This window comes from Nuphar pumila, chromosome 17, assembly GCF_984573655.1.
Source record: "Nuphar pumila chromosome 17, dmNupPumi1.hap1.1, whole genome shotgun sequence".
Lineage (NCBI taxonomy): Eukaryota > Viridiplantae > Streptophyta > Magnoliopsida > Nymphaeales > Nymphaeaceae > Nuphar > Nuphar pumila.
In genome coordinates, this window is record NC_143265.1 from 347,111 (window position 1) to 366,509 (window position 19,399).

Genomic DNA, 19,399 nt, shown 5'->3' on the forward strand with positions numbered 1-19,399 from the left:
ACTCTTTGTTCAGGAGCAAGATCACCGCAAGTTTCATGAAATCTTTGCAGACCAATGCATTGCATGATTTCATTAAGTCACAAATGGGTTCCTTTTGCTGAGCATCAAGAAGTATATTATGCATCCTATAACTTATATACTCAATTGAGCTTAATACTGCTAAGAATAGTGATTGTCCTTGTTTTAAGAATTTAAATAACAGTGATGCCCTGCAAAAGACACACTCCGCCCTATGTCAGCAATTGAACATGGTGCATTTCATAAACCACCAATCTCCTGCTTGAACTGAGACATTGTACACCTTTTGGAGTATCATTTTGATTCTCCTCCATGTCTGGACTCGATATGGGACCATCCTTCCTTGTTTACCTCCTCAGTGTGAGGGAGAAAGAGTGATTACAAAAAGCAATTTACGAGGATTTGATTACACATCAAATTCTTTTTAAAAATGGCCCTACAAAACAATTTCTTTTTGATATAGTACCACCACCATGACATGGATTTGGAGCAGTCACAGGATGTAAGAGAAAATTGTTCTTTACGAGGTTGATCATTTGGGTTAAGAACAAAAAAACTGCTAGAATCAATTTTAGCAGGTATATTTATATAGTATTTCTTAATGATGTGTTGATGCAATAGACATGATTTCTATCATGATGTGAAACTTTGCCTCCTAAAAAGTCAACTTTGCAGACTTTTAAGCTACTTTCTCACTTGAGATAGCCTATGAACTGTTCTCAATGATGTGATAAACTTTCTTATCTAACCAAAAGTTATAATTTTTCCATGGAAAAGTGATCCATAGGCTCGTAAACCCTATGAAACACTTCCACACTGGGGAAAACAATGGTCTCCTTTCCTCGGTGTTAAATTGTTTCATGGATTCATGCCCCTCAACCTACTCTTAAAAATAAATAAATTTGTATTCAAATACCCGATAAGGGTATTTCTGTCTTTTATCATATAGTACAGTCCACTAGGGACTAAAATGTAATTTAGCATTGTAATAAATAACCTTCCCAACAGCCATATTATGACTGTTGGGCACAACAGTCAAAATATGACTGTTGGGAGGCAGTCCAACTAGACGTTGGACTGCCACCCAACCGTCATAATAATGACTGTAGTCCAAAGAGCTGGTCTGCCTCCCATGTGCTGTAGAGCCTCACTCCCTTGTTATTCCTCAATGCTCTTAGAAGCATTTGAGGGTTTTCTCTAGAGTTTTTTCCCATCTTATAGGCTTGTAAGCTATATTTTTATCTCTTTTGAGATTGTATTTGGTCCATTAGTGACCAACCTTAAGTGAGTTTATTAAAGCCCTTTGTTGGCATTGTGTTTGTTTCACTATTGTTTCATTGTACCTTGTTTCATTACACGTACTTCACAAGTTGCAACTTTCTTGCTCCTGGGAATCTCAGCTTCTCCGTTAGCTTGTAGCAAAACCCATTCAAATTGATGATAGGTCTTGCAGGAAAACTTATGTGTTTGAAAACTACCAGCTAGAAATCTTGAATTCCAACCCAGCCTACAATTCCTTTGAGTTAAATGGGAAAGGAATATGCGATAAAGTTGAGTTCTCTACCTTTTTGAAATCGCCTTTTTAAGGGAATACATATTTCTACCTATTTGGATTAAGGGTTGGTTGGAAGAATTGTTGGATAAATAGGAATAATTGTTATTGATAATTCTTAGAAAATGAAAGAATAAAATAGATATGATTAATCGGGCCCGCATTTCTTAAAATTTTGTGAATAGATATTTCCACAGATGTGGGTGGTAACGAGCATTCATATGTATGTATGTCTTGCTTTTTGAAAAATGTAAAAAACTTTTGTAACAATTTTCTTCCTCACTTCACTCAAACAAGAAATTTATGGCCAAAATAGAATTCTCGTGATGAGTCTATAGTTAGACATAGACTGTTAAATTGTATTGTATTTCCTATATATATATCTACATATACATAGAGAGAGACACATATACATATATATTCAATATATATGTCTAAGTGTCTACCTATATATATATATATTTATTTATTTATTTATTTTGTAATACCCATTAGGGGTAAAATAGTCATTTTCTTGTAACACATTCTTTTTGAATATGCATTTTCCTTTTTCTTTCTTTTTCCTTTTTTATTTTCTTTTTTTATTTCATCATTAGAGGGGTCCCACCATAAAGTCGTTGGACCCCTGCATCAGTCATAAATATGACCGTTGGAGGGGCTCCAACGACTCTATGGGAGCCCCTCCTTGGGTCCCATTTTGTGTATAAATAAAGGGGCATTGCCCCATGTATTCCTTAAGCTTCTTTTAAGCTATTCTCAATAGATGCTCTATATTTTTTAGCTTTCTCTCTCTTTTTGTGTTTGTTGCCACTTTGTGGCTTGTTGTATTCTTGCCCATTAGTGACTCTTTGCTTGTGTGCTTGTGCATTTGCTAGTCACTTTGTGACATTATCTTTTTTTTTTAGTATTTCGTGACATGGTATCAGAGCCTTGGTTGTGAAAGCACCATTGGAATACTCCTCTTCAAGTGTGAAGTATTTTTTATCACTCTTTTTGTTGCTCTTCATCATTCTTCTTCGCAATGGCCGACAAAGACTCAAAGATTGATCTTTTATTCAAGTTGAATGGAACAAATTATAGGATGTGGGCGGCCGCCATGAAAAATAATCTCAAAGGTAAAAAACTTTGGGGTTATGTGTGGAACCATTCCGGAACCACAATTAAAGCTTACAAAGGAGGAAACTGAAGAGAAGGCCTTGAACGAAGAAGAGAAGGCCAAAGCTATTCAAGAATACCAATCTAAAATAGAAGATTGGGAAAGATGAACAATGTGGAGCTCAAAATATGCGTCAATCTTACAAAATTCAAGAAAGCGAACGAAACTTGGTTTTTCATGAAATTGCCCTTCTCGAACCTCAATTGAAAGGAAGTGCTATTTTGATGAGGCAAGAGCAAATAGAAAAAGAGAGATTCTTTCAATTTATTCATGTGCTCCATCCTGGGTTTGAACAATTAAGAGGGTCCTTTCTTCATAGGGCTTTTGCCTCTCTTAGTGAAATATTAGCCGATTTATGCCAAGAAGAAACTTGCTTGGCCTTAAAAAAGGATGTTGATGAAGTACATGTGGTATCAAGATCAGGAATCAATGCGAGGACTTATAAACCACCTCACTTTTGAAAAAATAACAATGGTGGTGGAAGAAAAATTATTTATCACCATTGCAATGAACTGGGTCATGTTCGACCGGATTGTCCTAAGCTAAAAAGAAAGGTGGCTTCCGTTGGAGAGACTCCAAGCAATTCAAGTGAAGAACCAAAGAGAGATTGAGATATAAAAGACTCTATTGCACAACTTATCGAAACTCTCTAACAATTTATGAGAATCAATTCCTCCACACCTTTCACTTCCGACGCTGCAATTTCATCAATTCCAGGTATGTCCTCTTAGATTCTTGATTCGAGTGCCTCTTTTCATATGACTCCAAATCTAAGTCACACGGACTCGGCTATAAGGTCGACGCACCCGCGTCGACACGCCCCGACACGGGTGCGGCTTCGGACACGGGGCAGACACGGTCAACCAAGTGTCGGACTCTGTAAACTTTGACCGAGTCTATTTTTGTCTATTTTTTAGGGCAAAATATGTATAAAAACTAAAAAAAATCGATCTTTTTATATATTTTAAAAAAAAAAAAAAAAATATATATATATATATATATATATATATATATATATATATATATATATATATATATATATATATATATATATATATATAGCCGAGTCTTATTATTGTTATATATATATAGCCGTGTCTCCTAATGGGCACAACTTTCACTGAGTCTTATTATTGTTATATATATATATATATATATAAAATCGTGTCCCCGTATCCATTTTTTTTAAATTGCTTCGCACCCATGTTGCACCCGTACCCGCACCCATGTGACAACTCCAAATGCATCTCTTTTATCAAAACCATGTCTTAATACTTTCAAATCCTTTTGTTTCCTCCGCCGATGGAACATCATTATATGTTGAAGGAATAGGAAACCTTGAAAAAGTTTATGGTCAAAATAAAGAATTTTATGTTACAAAAATAAGAATTATTGCAAAACTTAACTTAAATCTTTTTTTGGTTTCTCAAATCACCGATTTTGGATGTAGTGTTTCTTTTTCATCAATCCATTGCTATGTGCAGGATCTCCGGTCCGAGAAACGGATTGGGCAAGGCCATAGAAGAGAAGACCTATATTACATAGTTTTTTTGTCTTTTCCATCCAAATCTTTTTGTAATCATGTTTAATCTAAAGATATTGAGACTTGGCATAAGAGGCTTGGTCATCCTAGTATTTTCAAGTTGTATCTCTTTCCATTCTTGGAAAAATTTTGTAATGAAAAAACATTTACTTGCAATGATTGTATCCTTGGAAAAATGCATTCGCTTCCGTATTCACATAGTAATTTCGTTTTCAAAAGACCATTTGAACTAGTGCATTTCGATGTACGGGGGCCGACACTCGTTATATCCAAAGGAGGTTATTCATATTATGTTGTCTTCATTGATGACTTTACTAGATACACATGGGTGCATTTTATTAAAAACAAATCCGATGTCTTCTCTAATTTTAAAGAATTTCATGTTCTTATTCAAAATCAATTTCAAAACAACATAGCTATTTTTAGATCCGATTCCAGAGGAGAATACATGTCAAAATAATTTCAAAACTATCTTAAATTAAATAGAATTATACATCAAAGGTCTTGTCCAAAAACTCCTCAACAAAGTGGTCTTGCCGAGAGGAATCCTAGGCATCTCATTGAAACAACAAAGACTCTTCTTGTTTCAAAAAATGTTCCAAAGAATTTTTGGGCCGAAGCTATTCTTACCGCAACTTATCTCATAAATCGAATGCCTTCCTCCTCCTTAAAAAATATTTTCCCTTTCGAAAATTTGTTCAAAATATTTTCGGATTTTAAGAGATTGAGAATGTTTGGTTGTAAGTGCTTTGTTCTTTTTAAAGGACAAGATAAATTATCACCAAAAGCTCTTAAATGTGCTTTTATTCACTATGGTGAAAATAAAAAAGGTTATAGGTGTTATGATATGCAAAACAATAAACTCTATATCTCAAGAAATGTAACTTTTCTTGAAAAAAAAGGTTTTGAAATTCAAAAGTCTAAAGAAATTGATTACTCTTTTCTATTTGACTTAGTACCTAGAACTAAGTCTAACAATGATTTAATTTGTGATAATATTAAGGACAATCCACATCAAAATGATGATTTGTCACCCATAATTGATGATTCTCACAATGAGGATTCTAATGACATTCATGTATATACTCGGAGTGAGGGAAATGAACATCAAAAAGCTTTTGATAGATACTCTCAAGAATCTCTCCTTAGAAGATCAAGTTGAAGAAAACCAACTTAGGCGATCCTCTAAAAATAGTAGACCTAAAAAATTCGTGTCATGTGACTTTTTCTCCGACATATAGAACTTGTCTAATGATGAACCTTCCAATTTTAAAGAGGCTATGCAACATCGACATTCGATTAATGCTATGACACTTGAACTAGAAGCTCTTAAGAAGGTAAACACTTGGACCATAGTAAGTCAACCATTAGGAAAAAAGGTTATTGGATGTAGATGGGTGTATAAAGGTCAAAATTAAGAGCGATGGAACATTATAAAGAAACAAAGCGAGGTTAGTTGCTAAAGGATACACCCAAGAATAAGGAATCGATTATGAGGAAACCTTTGTTCCGGTAGTTAGGATGACTAGTGTACGAACCTTGATTGCTTTAGCATCTAATAAACAATGGCCTATCCTGTGTCACAGGGATTCGGCTAGCAGGGTGCCGCACCCGCGTCGACGCGGGAGCGGGTGCGGGTGCGACACCGGGTGCGGTCAACCCGATCCTGGGTGCGTTGACCGCACCCAGGATCATTTAGGTCCATTTTCTTTTTTGGATTTTTTTTTTTAAAAAAATTTGCCCTATGAAATGGGCTGCGAATTTTTTTTTAAAAAAATTCTGCTGTCAGCTGCGAATTTTTTTTTTTTAAAAATTCTGCTGACAGCTCCTTTTTGCTGTTGTCAGCTCCTTTTCGTAAAGGGTTTTCTCTGTTGACAGGAGCTGTCAGCTTCTGTCAGCTGAGCTGCAAAATTTAAAAAAAAAAAAATTCTGCTGACAGCTCCTTTTTGCTACTGTCAGCTCCTTTTTTTCGTAAAGGGTTTTCTCTGCTGACAGGAGCTGTCAGCTCCTATCAGCTGCTGACAGCTCCTGTCAGCTGCTTTTCAAATCCTTTTTTCGTAAAGGATTTTCTCTCTCCCTTATATATATATTTACATTTTTGCCCCTACCGCACCCCCGCACCCAGGTTTTTTGGAAGTGCCGAATCCCCGCACCCGCACCCATGTGACATTGGGCCTATCTATCAACTTGATGCTAAAAATGCATTTTTAAATGAAAATCTTTGTGAAGAAGTGTTTACAGATCTTTCGTCGGGTCTTGAGATTGGTAAAGAGAATGTTCTAAAACTTAACAAGGCTCTTTATGGTCTCAAACAAGCTCCAAAAGCTTGGTATGATTTATTTTGCAAAGTAGTTCTTGCTAATGGTTTTTCTTCTTGTTATATTGATATTGCTTTATTTGTTAAGACTACAGGAGATCACATAACTATCTTATTATTATACGTGGATGATATGATCATCACTGAAAATAATAAAAAGGACATTGCCCTTATTAAAAATATTGTCAATGAAAATTTTGATATGTCATCTTGGTTTTCTAAGGTATTTTCTAGGGATTGAAGTGACATACTCTCTAAGGGGGTATGTTCTATCTTAGATGAAGCTTGCATCCGACATTATTGCTCGGTCTAGCCTAACTGATGACAAGAAAGTGGAGACTCTAGAAATAATCAATGTCAAGATAAGAGCCAATGATGAAACTCCTTTAGCAGATCCCAGTTCTTATCGTCAGTCTATGTCACATGGGTGCGGGTGCGGCAAAAAAAAAATCTATATCTATATATATATATAATTTGTGTAGGGGAGGGGTCGAGCCCCCTCTCTGCGCCCTCTTTGTGCAGGACAGGGGTCAAGCTAATGAGTTGTGGAGCCTGATTTAGAGTTTTTGCCTTTGCAGAAAGGGGGGTCCAGGGGCTCCCCCTGGCGTGGGTCCCGCTGCGCGGTCAACGGGCGGGGGGTCTCTGGGGGGGGTAGCGCCCCCAGAACATTTTTTTTAATAAAAAAATTGGACACAACTTTTTTTTTAATAAAAAAATTGGACACAAATAACCCTGGGTGCGGTCAACCCACCCAAGGTCTGGTTGACAGCACCCGCACCTGCGTCGAGTCGCGTCGACACACGGGTGGCACCCTGCTAGCCGAATCCCTGTGACATAGTCGTCAGTTGATTGATTCACTCACATATTTGTCTATCACAAGGTCATATATTACTCATTCTATTCACAATGCAAGTCAATTTAAGTCTGCTCCTACTTCAATTCACATGGCGGCACTTATGAGGATTATCAGATATTTAAAGGGCATTATCACAAAAGGACTATTCTTATCCTCCTCTTCATCTTTTAATTTACTTGCTTATACTGACTTTGATTGGGGGGGGGGGTAACCCCGATGATCGTATTTCTACAACAAGTTATTGTATTTTTCTTGGAGAGTCGCTAATTTATTGGAGATGTAATAAACAACAGAAAGTTTCCCTTTCTTCCACGGAGGCTGAGTACCGAGCAATGACCACCACTACCATTGAACTTATCTGGTTGGGAAGTTTACTCAAAGATATGGGCATCTTTTTCTCTACTCCTTCGAAGCTGTGTTGCGATAACAAGAGTGCTATTTACATTGCTAGCAATCACACATTCTATGAACGAACAAAGTACATAGAGATGGATTGTCACTATGTTCGCGACGAATTCTTAAGGGGTACCATTCAACTACCCTATGTTGCTTCTGAGTATCAACTAGCGGACTTCACCAAAGCTTTGCCATTGCCTTGCTTCTACTTTCTCCTTAGCAAACTCGCGGTGATCTCACCGTGTGTTTGAGGGAGGGTGTTAAATTGTATTGTATTTCATATATATATATATCTACATATGTATAGAGAGAAACACATATACATATATATTCAATATATATGTCTACTTTGATATATATATATTTATTTTGTAATACCCACTAGGGGTAAAATAGTCATTTTCTTGTAACACACATATTCTTTTTTAATATGTTTTTTCTTTTTTTCTTTTTCCTTTTCTTTTTTTATTTCATCATTGGAGGGGTCCCACCATAAAGTCGTTGGACCCCTCCAACGACTCTATGGGAGCCCCCCTCCATGGGTCCCATTTTGTGTATAAATAAAAGGGCATTGTCCCATGTATTCCTTAAGCTTCTTTGAAGCTATTCTCAATGGATGCTCTATATTTTTTAGCTCTCTCTCTCTCTTTTTGTGTTTGTTGCCACTTTGTGGCTTCTTGTATTTTTGCCCATTAGTGGCCCTTTGCTTGTGTGCTTGTGCATTTGCTAGTCACTTTATGACATTATCTTTTTCTCTTTAGTATTTCGTGACATAGACATGGTTACCAAACGTGACATACTAAATATGTATTTATGCATGTCTAGTAGCAGCATTCAACTGATTGAAATAAGTGCAACACCTTTAAATGCAAATATGCCCTAATGAACATAGGTTCGCTGATCATGTGCATACTCTCTGTTTTATTTTTCAGGAATCCTCATTAACGAGGGTTCCTATTTATCCTTTAAGTTGCCCAACCTACCCCTTATCCAAATGCACGTTTACTCTAACTTTAATTTTTACTTTAGTTTTAACATAAAAGGCACTTGCACTACTGGATCAAAGATTCCATTGAAGATTAAACCATTGTTCATATCCCTTTTGCGACAACACAATTACTTCCACTCCCTTGATTAAATGATCAAACTTGATGTTGTGCACTCATTTGTAATCGTTTGTGTTCTTCTTTAGAAATATGACGCTATCAATTGTCATCTATGTAGTCAAAAGCGCCAAGTAGTCAACAAACGATTACAAATGAGTGGGTACCTTAAAAAGTACCAATTTTGCCTACTAGGTGTCTACTAGGGTGCCTAATCAGCGACTTAGCTGCCCTCACCTAAGTGCAAGGGCAGTTTAGTTATTTTTTATTATTATAACTTTTTTTTAACTTACAAAGTTACCAATTTTGCCTACTAGGGTGCCTAATCAGCGACTTAGCTGCCCTCACCTAGGTGCAAGGGCAGTTTAGTTATTTTTTATTATTATAACTTTTTTTTAACTTACAAAGGGAGGGGTTAATTTTAAATGATTATGTTTTTTATATATGTGTGAATTTGTTCCGGATGAATTTTCCTGTTAAAGGCTGAATGTGAGATATATATGTGTGAGTTTTTTGTAATTTTTTCTATAAAAGTCTGAAAGCATGTTTAGTATTACTTATTATGTAATACTTTATTTATATATGTATGTGTTACTGTGCTTCTGTGAAAGGTGAAAGGTATGATTTTTTTGTATATATATTCTGATTATGCTATGAATAAAATATATGTGTATGTTACAATCAATTTTTCTGTGAAAGGTTGAAAGCTTATTTTGTTGATTATGCTGGATATATATATATATATATATATATATATATATATATATATATATATATATATATATATATATATATATATATATATTGGCTACTAATGAAGGTAAGAAACTAATGAGTAGAAATCACTTTTTTCTTCAAAAATTTCTAATTTTTTGTAAATCAAATGTTATGGATGTGATCTACATGGTTTGTTTAGTAGGAAAATTGTTTTGAATCATGTGATTATGACAAGTAATTAGGTTTTTAAAGGGGTCCAAAAATAATGTGCCAAAATTTCATAACTCAAAAGATTGCATTTTTACATAAAAAAAGCACGATCCAAGGCTTGATCCTTTGCAAACAAACCATGTTGAACACATCTATGTGATTAGATTGGGTCGATACAATTTGCACCTATGATTTCTAGCTCATTAGTTCCTTACCTTAATTAGTAGCAAAATACTTTCCCTATATATAAATATTGTGAGAGCATGTGTAATTGTGCATCTGTCTGATGAAAACATCTTACTACCAAAAGATTTAAACATATTTTTATGTGTATTTTGTATATTTTTCATTTTTAATCGGGGAACCGACTAGTCTGACTAGTCCCACCTAGCTATGTCACATAGACATGCAATACCACAACACGGGTACCACCCGTACCCGTGTCGACATGGCTAGACACAGGTACGGGTACTGAACGCGGTGCGAGTATGTGCTGGGTCGGGTCCAACCTTGACCCGACCAAATTTTTTTTTGGGTGTTGACTTGGGTCAAAGAGGCGGGGCCTTTTTGGTCCCCCTCACTACGATAACTGTTTCCCCTCTTCTTCACTCTCCCCCTCTCTCGTCTTCCCTCCCTCCACGACTCCACAATCGGGTGTGATTGCGAGCCTACCTCTTTTCCCTTTTTTTCGTTATAGGATGTTTTCATGAAAGAAGGAGAAATGGAAACCTCATGATTTTTCATTTCAGTGGTTACTTTTTCACAAAAATGATTTTTCATCTCATTTTTTGGGTGTTTTTTTTTGCTAGGGTTAGAACGAGGGTTGAGGGTTACGGTTAGAATGAGGGTTTGTTTATTTTGTGTTTTTGTTGGTTTTTTCTTAAGGACCTGATTTTGGTGGTTTTTTTTCCAACCCAAGGTGGTTAATAAAAAAGATTATATTCAGATTATTATTTAAGTGTATACATTATATTCAGTTTGTATTCATTTTACATTTTCAATATAAATGTGTACTTTCTATATTTAAGTTGAAAATTTAGATATATATTTTTACTTTATATTCAGTTTATAAAAGTTTATATTCAATTTCTTTTGATTGATAGTTCTTGATTTTGTCATGTATGGTTTGTTGATTTATTCTTATGTGGTCTTTTTGGTTTGAATTGTTTGATTGTGTGATAGCAAATGAAGGGAAGTTTTTAAGTGCTAGTGGTAGTGCAACATGCTCAACTTGTAATATATATATATATAGCTGTGTCCTCGTACCCACATCTTTTGGAATTGTTGTGTCGTACCCTTCGTACCCACACCCATGTGACATAGCCGCCTAGTCTTTTTAGGGTTTTACTGACTAAGCACCGCCTAGCGCTTTTGACTACATAGATTGTCATTGGTGGCAGCCCTGCAGAGGCACCCAATGGGTTAAGGGGGCAGGTGTTAGGGGTGTTTATGCCCTGTGCCTCATGTTTGAATCCCACCATGAGTGTTCCCTGTGCACATGCCAAAGTAGCAGGGTGAGGGGGGTGACCACAGGGCTTTACGTCTTTGGACGCGGTCTTAGCTTGCCAGCTCCCCCAGCATGGCCAGTCTTCCGACCCAGTGCTGGTTTCCCCATGTAAAAAAGAAGTCATTGGTGACTGCATGAATTTCTTACTCACATGGCCTCCTGTCCTTTAGTGGGTCTATAAGTATAAACATGTTGAAATATTTTTGGTGCATGAAATCACTAACTTCACTGGTGCAAGAGAACAAAATAGGGACTAAGAGATTGATAAGTGGAACACTCAAAAATATAGATTTTCTTGAAAAGAAAAGTCAAACTTTTTATGCACTCTTCTCATTGCATTTTTTGGAAATGTTCCGGCCATGTCAAGGTTTCTCTTTTTTTTGCCCTCTCTTTTACTTGTCATTGATTGTGGAATATTTGTCTTTTTCAGGGAGGGAGAATCTCAATCAAACTCTTGTGAGTGCCTCTTTTGCATTGGCTTTGATTAATTAGATAAAAAAAGAAATTCTAGGATTCTATATGTAACCATCGCATGACCTTTTCCTTGTCTGTTTGAAGATTATGATCTGCTGGGAAGTTTGATGTTTGGAGATCACTCAAATGCCTCAATCGGTACTCATGTGTGCCCATACCTTGCTGTTCATGGTTTTCCACATGCTATGAGTCATCCATCTTCCAATTCTGCTGAAGGTGGTGCTGCTGGCAGCTCTCATCATCACCATCCAAATGGGGTCGGGGGTACAGCAGGTGGTGAGCCGGTGCATTCCCGTGGTTTTAATGAGCCAAGGCCTCACAATTGGAGGCATCCTCCCCTTCCATTTCCTTTGGCTGGTGGTGTTCTAAGCGATGCTGATCAACCTGCTTCTCATTTGTCTATGAGGTTGCCTAGGGATGAGCTAAATGGTCTGCATAGGACAGGACCTTTCCTTTATCCTCATCCTTTTCTCCATGGGTAGTCTCATCAGCCATTTCTTAAGATACTTCGGATTAGTTGGGTGTTTACCTTTTTCTTTTCTATCTGCTTAAATAAACTCTTATTTCTTGGCATGCTGCATTGCAGGTCTGCCTCTCGTCCACGCAGCAGTATGTTTTCCTCGCTAGTTCCAGCTGGGGACTCTCAAGGTCATCTCCGTGTTCATGGTGGCCATATGTTCCAGCAACAGTCTGGATCTTCTTCCACTATGCACGCCTTCCCATTTGCTTCAAGAACTGGGCCTAGAGGCTTGGCTCTTGTTTCTTCAGTGGGAGGTGGTGCTGGTAATGCTGCTTTTTATGGAATTGCATTAGCTGGATCTGCAAATAGGAGTCACCTTGATGGAGAAAGTATGGGCAGGCACCACGATCCGTATTATGCTCGTGGTAGAGAAGGATTTGTGTCACTCCCATGGGTTCCGGTTGATAGTGAATCCCAGTGGTGGGGCCCTTTCCACCCAAATCAGAATCCTCGGACCCTTGGTGCAGATTCCATGAGCAGAGGCCATTTTTCCAGAAGGTATGCAATGGAGAGAGGTGGGCAAAGTCGGCAAGACAACCTCTACCGTCAGAATGTTCACATCCGACGGATGCAGCCCTTCATGTAAAAGCGAACATTGGTATTTGGTTGATTCAGAAAGAAAAGATTACAAATCTTTTTGTGAGTTTTTTGTCTGTAAATTTCCATACTGCGGAAGTGACCCCTCTTACCCAAACAAGCGAATTGATACTGTATTAATCTTGTATGAGGTTTGGCTTCACAATTTAGACAACCCGAAGGTCACATGAAGTCCCGGGTCTGGTTGGTTCTTGTAAATGATTCTGAACCTGTTTGTTGTGTTCCTCACTGGGCGGATTTGTTGGCCATCTTCTGACGAGATGTGGTTTGTTTTAAAGCACCCCCCAATCCTTCCACCGGCCAGGGATGACGACGACAATACCTACTCTTGGACTAACCTCCAATCAGCGCCAAAGATTAAAAGTAAAGAAAGGAAAAAAATAAGGGTGCATTTGAATCTCTCAAGTCTCAAATGTGAAGGAGATCCAAAGAAAGCCTAGTTATTGGGCTCAGGGTCTCACTCTCTCCTTGATGTGAGGGATTTATGAGAAGCCTTGGATCGTGGTGTGAGGCCCGTGTCACACCAGCATGCCCTACACCATCTGAAATGTGGGTCTGGCTCCCTAAAGTTATCTATGATGAAAAAGGGCTGCCTGTGATCTGTTTGTTGTGTGTTTTACTAAAAGGATCACTTCCCTTACATAATCAGAGGCTTTTGCGAGACTAGCTCATGAGAATAAATTGGAGCTGGCGATTGTGTCAAGGCCTATTTCTTCAACAGGCTAGTATGGCGTGACGGTCCTTTTCTTACTGTCGCAAGCCTATCTGGTCGCTCGCTTGCCATTGTGGAAGCTTTGAGTATAGAGAGTGCAAGAGGGAGAGAAATTGCAATCTACTTGAAGGTAATCACAATGAGGGTGAACAAAGAAAGCTCAATGCATTTGCATTCATTCACTATTTTGCCCGAGGTCATCTTATAGTTCAGATCTACGGGTTAACCCTTAAGGGTATTGATCAACCTGAATCGAGGTACAAGGGTGGCTCAGAGAAAGTTACAAGTGACTCAACACTTACATCATGACTCAACTAAAGTAAAACAGACTCTAGACACAACTGTATAAAATAGGTCAAAAGGAAACATGCTTTCCCCTTCAAATCATGCGCCGCTCTCGATGCCATTTGTTTCATGGTAAACCCGGACTTCATCTGGAATGCTAGCTCTCATGTCGGTTCCGTTGCCTCCTCCCACTACACAAAATACTTCTTCGCTTCGCCCAAGTAGTTGACCGTGTGACGAAGGATCTTGCTGAGATGCTTCTTGACCCATTATGTTGCCCGGGCCCTCTGCAGGATAGGAGCGCATTGTAGTACGCTGCGTTCCGGATCTCCTTCGTCTGCATAGAACAATTTTAGGTTACACACGTGAAATACCGGGTGCACTTTGAAGTCTGGGGGCAGGTCCAACTTGTACACCTGCTTGCCCACTCTCTTGGTGATGGTGAATGGTCATTCACACTTCCTGATTAGTCTGTGGTGCTGTCTACATAAAATGCTTGTATGATCAGGATAAGGGTTCACCAACACTTGGTCCCCAACACAGAACTCAACAGGCCGATGGTGCTTGTTCGCCCACTTCTTTATTCTCTTAGCCGTCTTGTGCAGAAACGCCTTCGCCAAATCGGTTTGCTCGTGTCAGTCTCAAAAAAACTGATAGGCAAAGGATGACCTTCCCTTCTTCTGTGCGGCTAGAGTATGCGGAGTCAGCAGTTGTTGCCCTGTGGCTATATCGAACAAGCTGTGGCCAGAAGACTCACTCTTCTGAAGATTATAGCAGAATTGGGCCATGTCTAGGAGCTTTACCCAATCTTTCTGATTGACACTAACAAAGTGCATGAGATATTGCTCCAACAGTACATTAATACGCTCTGTCTGCCCATCTGTCTGTAAGTGAAAACTTGTTGAAAATAACAGATCAGAGCCAAGTAGTCGAAACACTTCATGCCAAAATTTGCCCGTAAAGCGAGCATCGCGATCACTCACAATGCTTCTTGGTACACCCTAGTGTTTCACAACATGCTTCACAGTCTTCTCTGCGGGGCACTCCTTCAAAGTTGCGATGAAGGTGACATACTTAGAGAAACGATCTACCACCACCAAGATAGAGCTGAAGCCATCTATCTTTGGCAAACTAATAATGAAGTCCAAGGAAATGCTTTCCCAAAGATGTTCTGGAATAGGCAGAGGCTCAAGGAGGTCGGCAGTCTTCTGGTTGGTCGCCTTGTCTTGCTGGCAGACGAGGCATGTTTGCACATACTCCTCCATATCGTCCCTCATCTACGGCCAACAATACCACGCTCAAGAAGTGCTAAGGTCCGCTTCTGACCTGAATGACCGGCCCATAATGTATCATGACACTTCTTAATTAGTTCACGACAGAGGCTTCTTCAATGCCACACAAAGACACGTCCTTCTTTTGTCACGAGGAAGCCATCCCGTAGCCAAAATTGCCGACTCTTCCCCGCTTGTGCAAGAGAGACAAGGTGTTGCGTCATTGTATCTTGCTGCATGCCTTCGCGGATGCGATCCAGCAATGCACCCTCCAAGTGAACTTTGGAAGGCTCCACCCGTGCAGCCGCCAGTTTAGCCTTGCGACTCAGGGCATCAACAACAACATTGGTCTTCTCCACCTTATACTCTAACGCAAAGTCGAAAACATTTGCCATCAAGCTTGCTTGGGCATCATCTTCTTCTGCATTTGAAAATAGCTCATGGTGACATTGTCCATCTTGATGATGAACTGGGCACCTAGAAGGTAGCACTACTAGGTCCTGAGGTAGTACACAATGGCCATCATCTCACGTTCATGCATAGTATAGCGTCTCTCAGCATCCTTTAACTTCTGACTCTCGTAAGCAATCAAATGTCCTTCCTGCATGATAACTCCGCCAATGGCAAAGTCTGAAGCATCTGTATGGACTTCAAAGGGTCTTGTGTGGTCCAACAATCGCAACATAGATTACCTCACCAAGGCTTTCTTCAAGACATTGAAGGCATCTTGGCAAGCTCCTGTCCAGAGCCATACCCTAGTCTTCTTCAGCAAATTTGTGAGGGGCGCAACAATGAGAGAGTAGCCTTTGATGAACCGCCGATAGTAATTTGCCAAGCTAAGGAATGACTGCAACTCTGGTACTTTGGTTGGTGGACACCATTCCTGGATGACTCTTATCTTTTGCCCGTCTGTCCATGCATAGCAAACCACACCCAACAACGTGGACAAGGAATCTGATCTCCTCCTGTCCGAAGAGACACTTCTCTCACTTTACACAAAGGTCATTCTCCTTCAGCACCTGAAACACTGTTCACAAGTGCCCAACATGATCCTCCATACTGCTGCTGTAGATCACGATGCCATCAAGATAGACTACCACAAACTTATCTAAGTAAGGGTAGACAATCTTATTCATCAATGTCGTGAATGTGGCCGGAGCATTCATCAACCCGAATGACATCACCAGAAATTCATAGGCACCATAGTGAGTGACACAAGTTGTCTTTGGCTCATCACCATCTGCAATCCTCACCTGCCAGTAACCCGATCAAAAATCTAACTTTGAAAAGACTTGGACATTGCCTAACTGATCAAATAAGTCCACTATCAATGACAATAAATACTTGTTCTTCATCGTGACTTTGTTCAATGCACAGTAATCGACACATAGCATAGCTGTTTGGAGCCGTCATGTTTCATTTGAAATAGGAAAGGGATGCCAAAGGGTGCTTTTGAGGGATGAACGATGCCTGCTTCTAACATCTGGTCTAACTGCCTGCGTAGCTCTTTCAATTCAGCCGGTTCCATGTGGTAAGGGACGATGGCAGAGGGCTTTGATTTCGAGGTCAACTCAATCCTGTGGTCGACCTCACGTCTTGGCGACAAACACTTCGACAGTTTCGGGGGCATCACTTGTTGAAATTCTGCCAATAGTGGGGCAAGGGTTAGTGACACTGTTGCTTCAACCTTCTCTTTTTTAGTACGCACAACAACTAAGAATGTCTGCTCTCCCCACTTGAAACCCTTATTCAGTTGCATCACAGATAATATAGAAGTCTTGTCTCTAAGAGTGAGACACTGCACCACGTGCGAAGAGTCTGACCCCATAATTATCAATGAGTTCACCTTAGGCAACATTATTATATTATGGCTATAAAGAAACTCCATGCCAAAAATCATCGAAAAATTGTCTAGGCACACTAATCATGCATACATTTTACATTTTATTCATACGATTTATGCATGATCTAGTGAAAAATCATTTTAAAACCCATTTTTATCGTTAGTTTTGAGAAACTGCATTGAAATAGAAATTATTAGTTTAGGAAGTTTTGTTTTATGAAACACGTTTTTCAAAAGACCACTTTTTGGAGATTATTGAAAATTATTTGGACTTGTTTTGAAAAACTTATTTTAACCTAATATTTTATTATAAATAGTACATGTTAAGAAGTAGAAGACATTTTTTCCAGCATTGGAAAACATGCCCCTTGCTCTCTCTCTTTTTGCTGATTTCTTTCTCTAGCTCTTCTCCTCCTCCTTCTTCTTTTTTCTCTTTTTCTTCTTGCTTCGAACCCTTATCGTCATCGGCAACCTCTTCTTTTTCATCGAGGAGGCGTGTGTTCAGCTGTGAATAACCATCTTCTCTTCTCATCTAATCCGTCGGAAGCGATCTGCGAGGTGATCTTCTTTCTTCCCTGTTTCACTGTAGTTTTAGTTTTGCATAGCATAAAGCATAACATCACATATAGTTTCATTTGACCATTGCATATTCATCGTATTTATATCAGATTAGTTTATTTTTATCATCTAAAAATATATAAAAAAATATATATTTTAATCTAGTTTAGCCATTTTTCTTGATTTATGTGCAGGATAATATTATTTTATTCTAATAGATAGAAATAGCATAGAGTTTTCTGATATTTTAGTGTTTTTTAATTCAGTCCATGTTAGATTTAGTTTAGGTTAGTTTAGATTAAACTTCTAAAATTATTTAGATTAAATCCAGTTATATTTTTTAAGTAGGCGATTAGGGTTTTAATTGATTTTTATTCTTTTTAGTTATATTTTTTATTTGGCAGATTAGATTAATTAGTTTTATTCTTTCTATTAGTTAGTTAGGTTTATTTCATCTTTAAAAATTTTACTTTTTGTAGTTAGATTATAAATTAGTTAGTTAGTTATCAATTATCATTTTTAATTTTTAGGCATTTTAAATATTATCATTTATTCTTTTTAATTACCAATTTTTGTTCACATCAATTCTTGTTGCTTTTATGTTAATTAGAGTAGTATTAGTTTAGTTTAATTTAATTAGATTATTTCAGATTAGTTTAGATTAAGAATAGCTTAGCTGAATTATATTTTTTTTAATAATCATTTTCCTTTAAGTCAATTAATTAGTTACTACCATATTTTTTACCGTGATTAGCTGTAGAATAAGATCAATTTTTGTTTTAGCAAGTTAGTTTTGTTTAGTTCCATGTTAGATTTAATGTAATCTTGTAAATGGATTTAGTTAAGAGCTAATCTTTCTTTTCTTTTAATTCATTGATTTAATTAATTAGATAAATAGTTTAATTTAGTTTTTCTTATTCTTGTTCCAGATTTGTTAATTAGTATGATTCTGAAAATTCGTACAACACATAGCTTTAGTTAGGTTCATTTACTTGTTTTTAGTTATTGGCTTGTTAGTTAGATCGTTAGTAATTTGTTACATTAATTGAATTTTAGTTAGTTAGTTAGTTTTATTATTTTGTCTTTTAATGTTAGGTTGTTACACGTAGTTCATAGGTTAGTTCATGTTATTAGTTTATTTTAGTGAGTTAATTCTTGATCTTGCTGATTTATCTTTGTCATTAGCTAATTAATTCTTGTTTAGTTCCATTCGTACTGCTGTGTTTTATTTTTGTGTTTTGTAGGGAACCATTTTGACGTGTGGTGAGCCCCTTTTTATACTCCCGGAGTGCCCTTTGATGTCCTTTCAGGCCCTTAGAAGTGCCCTCAGGGTGCCCTCAACGACCAAAAAAGTGTTCAACCTAGTTACCCAAAGGATACACAGAGGGAAGGATAAAGGGAAGCAGATCAATTAAAAGGGAGTAGAAGACTCGAGCACGGAGGACCTTTTTCCTTTATTTTTATATTAGGATTTTATTTCTTTCATTTATTTAATTCAATTTGGGTTATAATAAGCCATTTAATTATTTGTTTAAGCCCTTTACAGGGTCCACACTCTCTTGTTTATTTAGTTATTTTTTTTTTATTTTTCAAGGCAATAAAGCATAGTTTAGATTATGTGTTAAATACAAAGTATTTCTCGTTCCCTGAGATCAACCCGAACTCCACCACTCGTGCCAGCCAATTTTTATTATTTGGTGTCTGGCTTTCACTTAATTTTCATTAAAAATATCATTTAAAAAATCATTTTCATTAAACTCATAC

At 37.8% G+C, this 19,399-nt stretch overlaps 1 protein-coding gene across 2 annotated transcripts in view; it reads left to right on the plus strand.

The window, feature by feature from the left end:
- Window positions 1–13,194, plus strand: part of LOC149811280 (E3 ubiquitin-protein ligase IPI1-like) — a 54,386-nt gene extending 41,192 nt beyond the window's left edge. For both annotated transcript variants that reach the window (XM_089992615.1, XM_089992616.1), the window contains 3 exons: window positions 11,806–11,831; window positions 11,934–12,327; window positions 12,436–13,194. In XM_089992615.1, the coding sequence (XP_089848741.1) occupies window positions 11,806–11,831; window positions 11,934–12,327; window positions 12,436–12,955 (940 nt within the window). In that variant the 3' untranslated portion in view covers window positions 12,956–13,194. The remainder of the gene's footprint in view (window positions 1–11,805; window positions 11,832–11,933; window positions 12,328–12,435) is intronic.
- The last annotated feature ends 6,205 nt before the right edge of the window (window positions 13,195–19,399 follow it).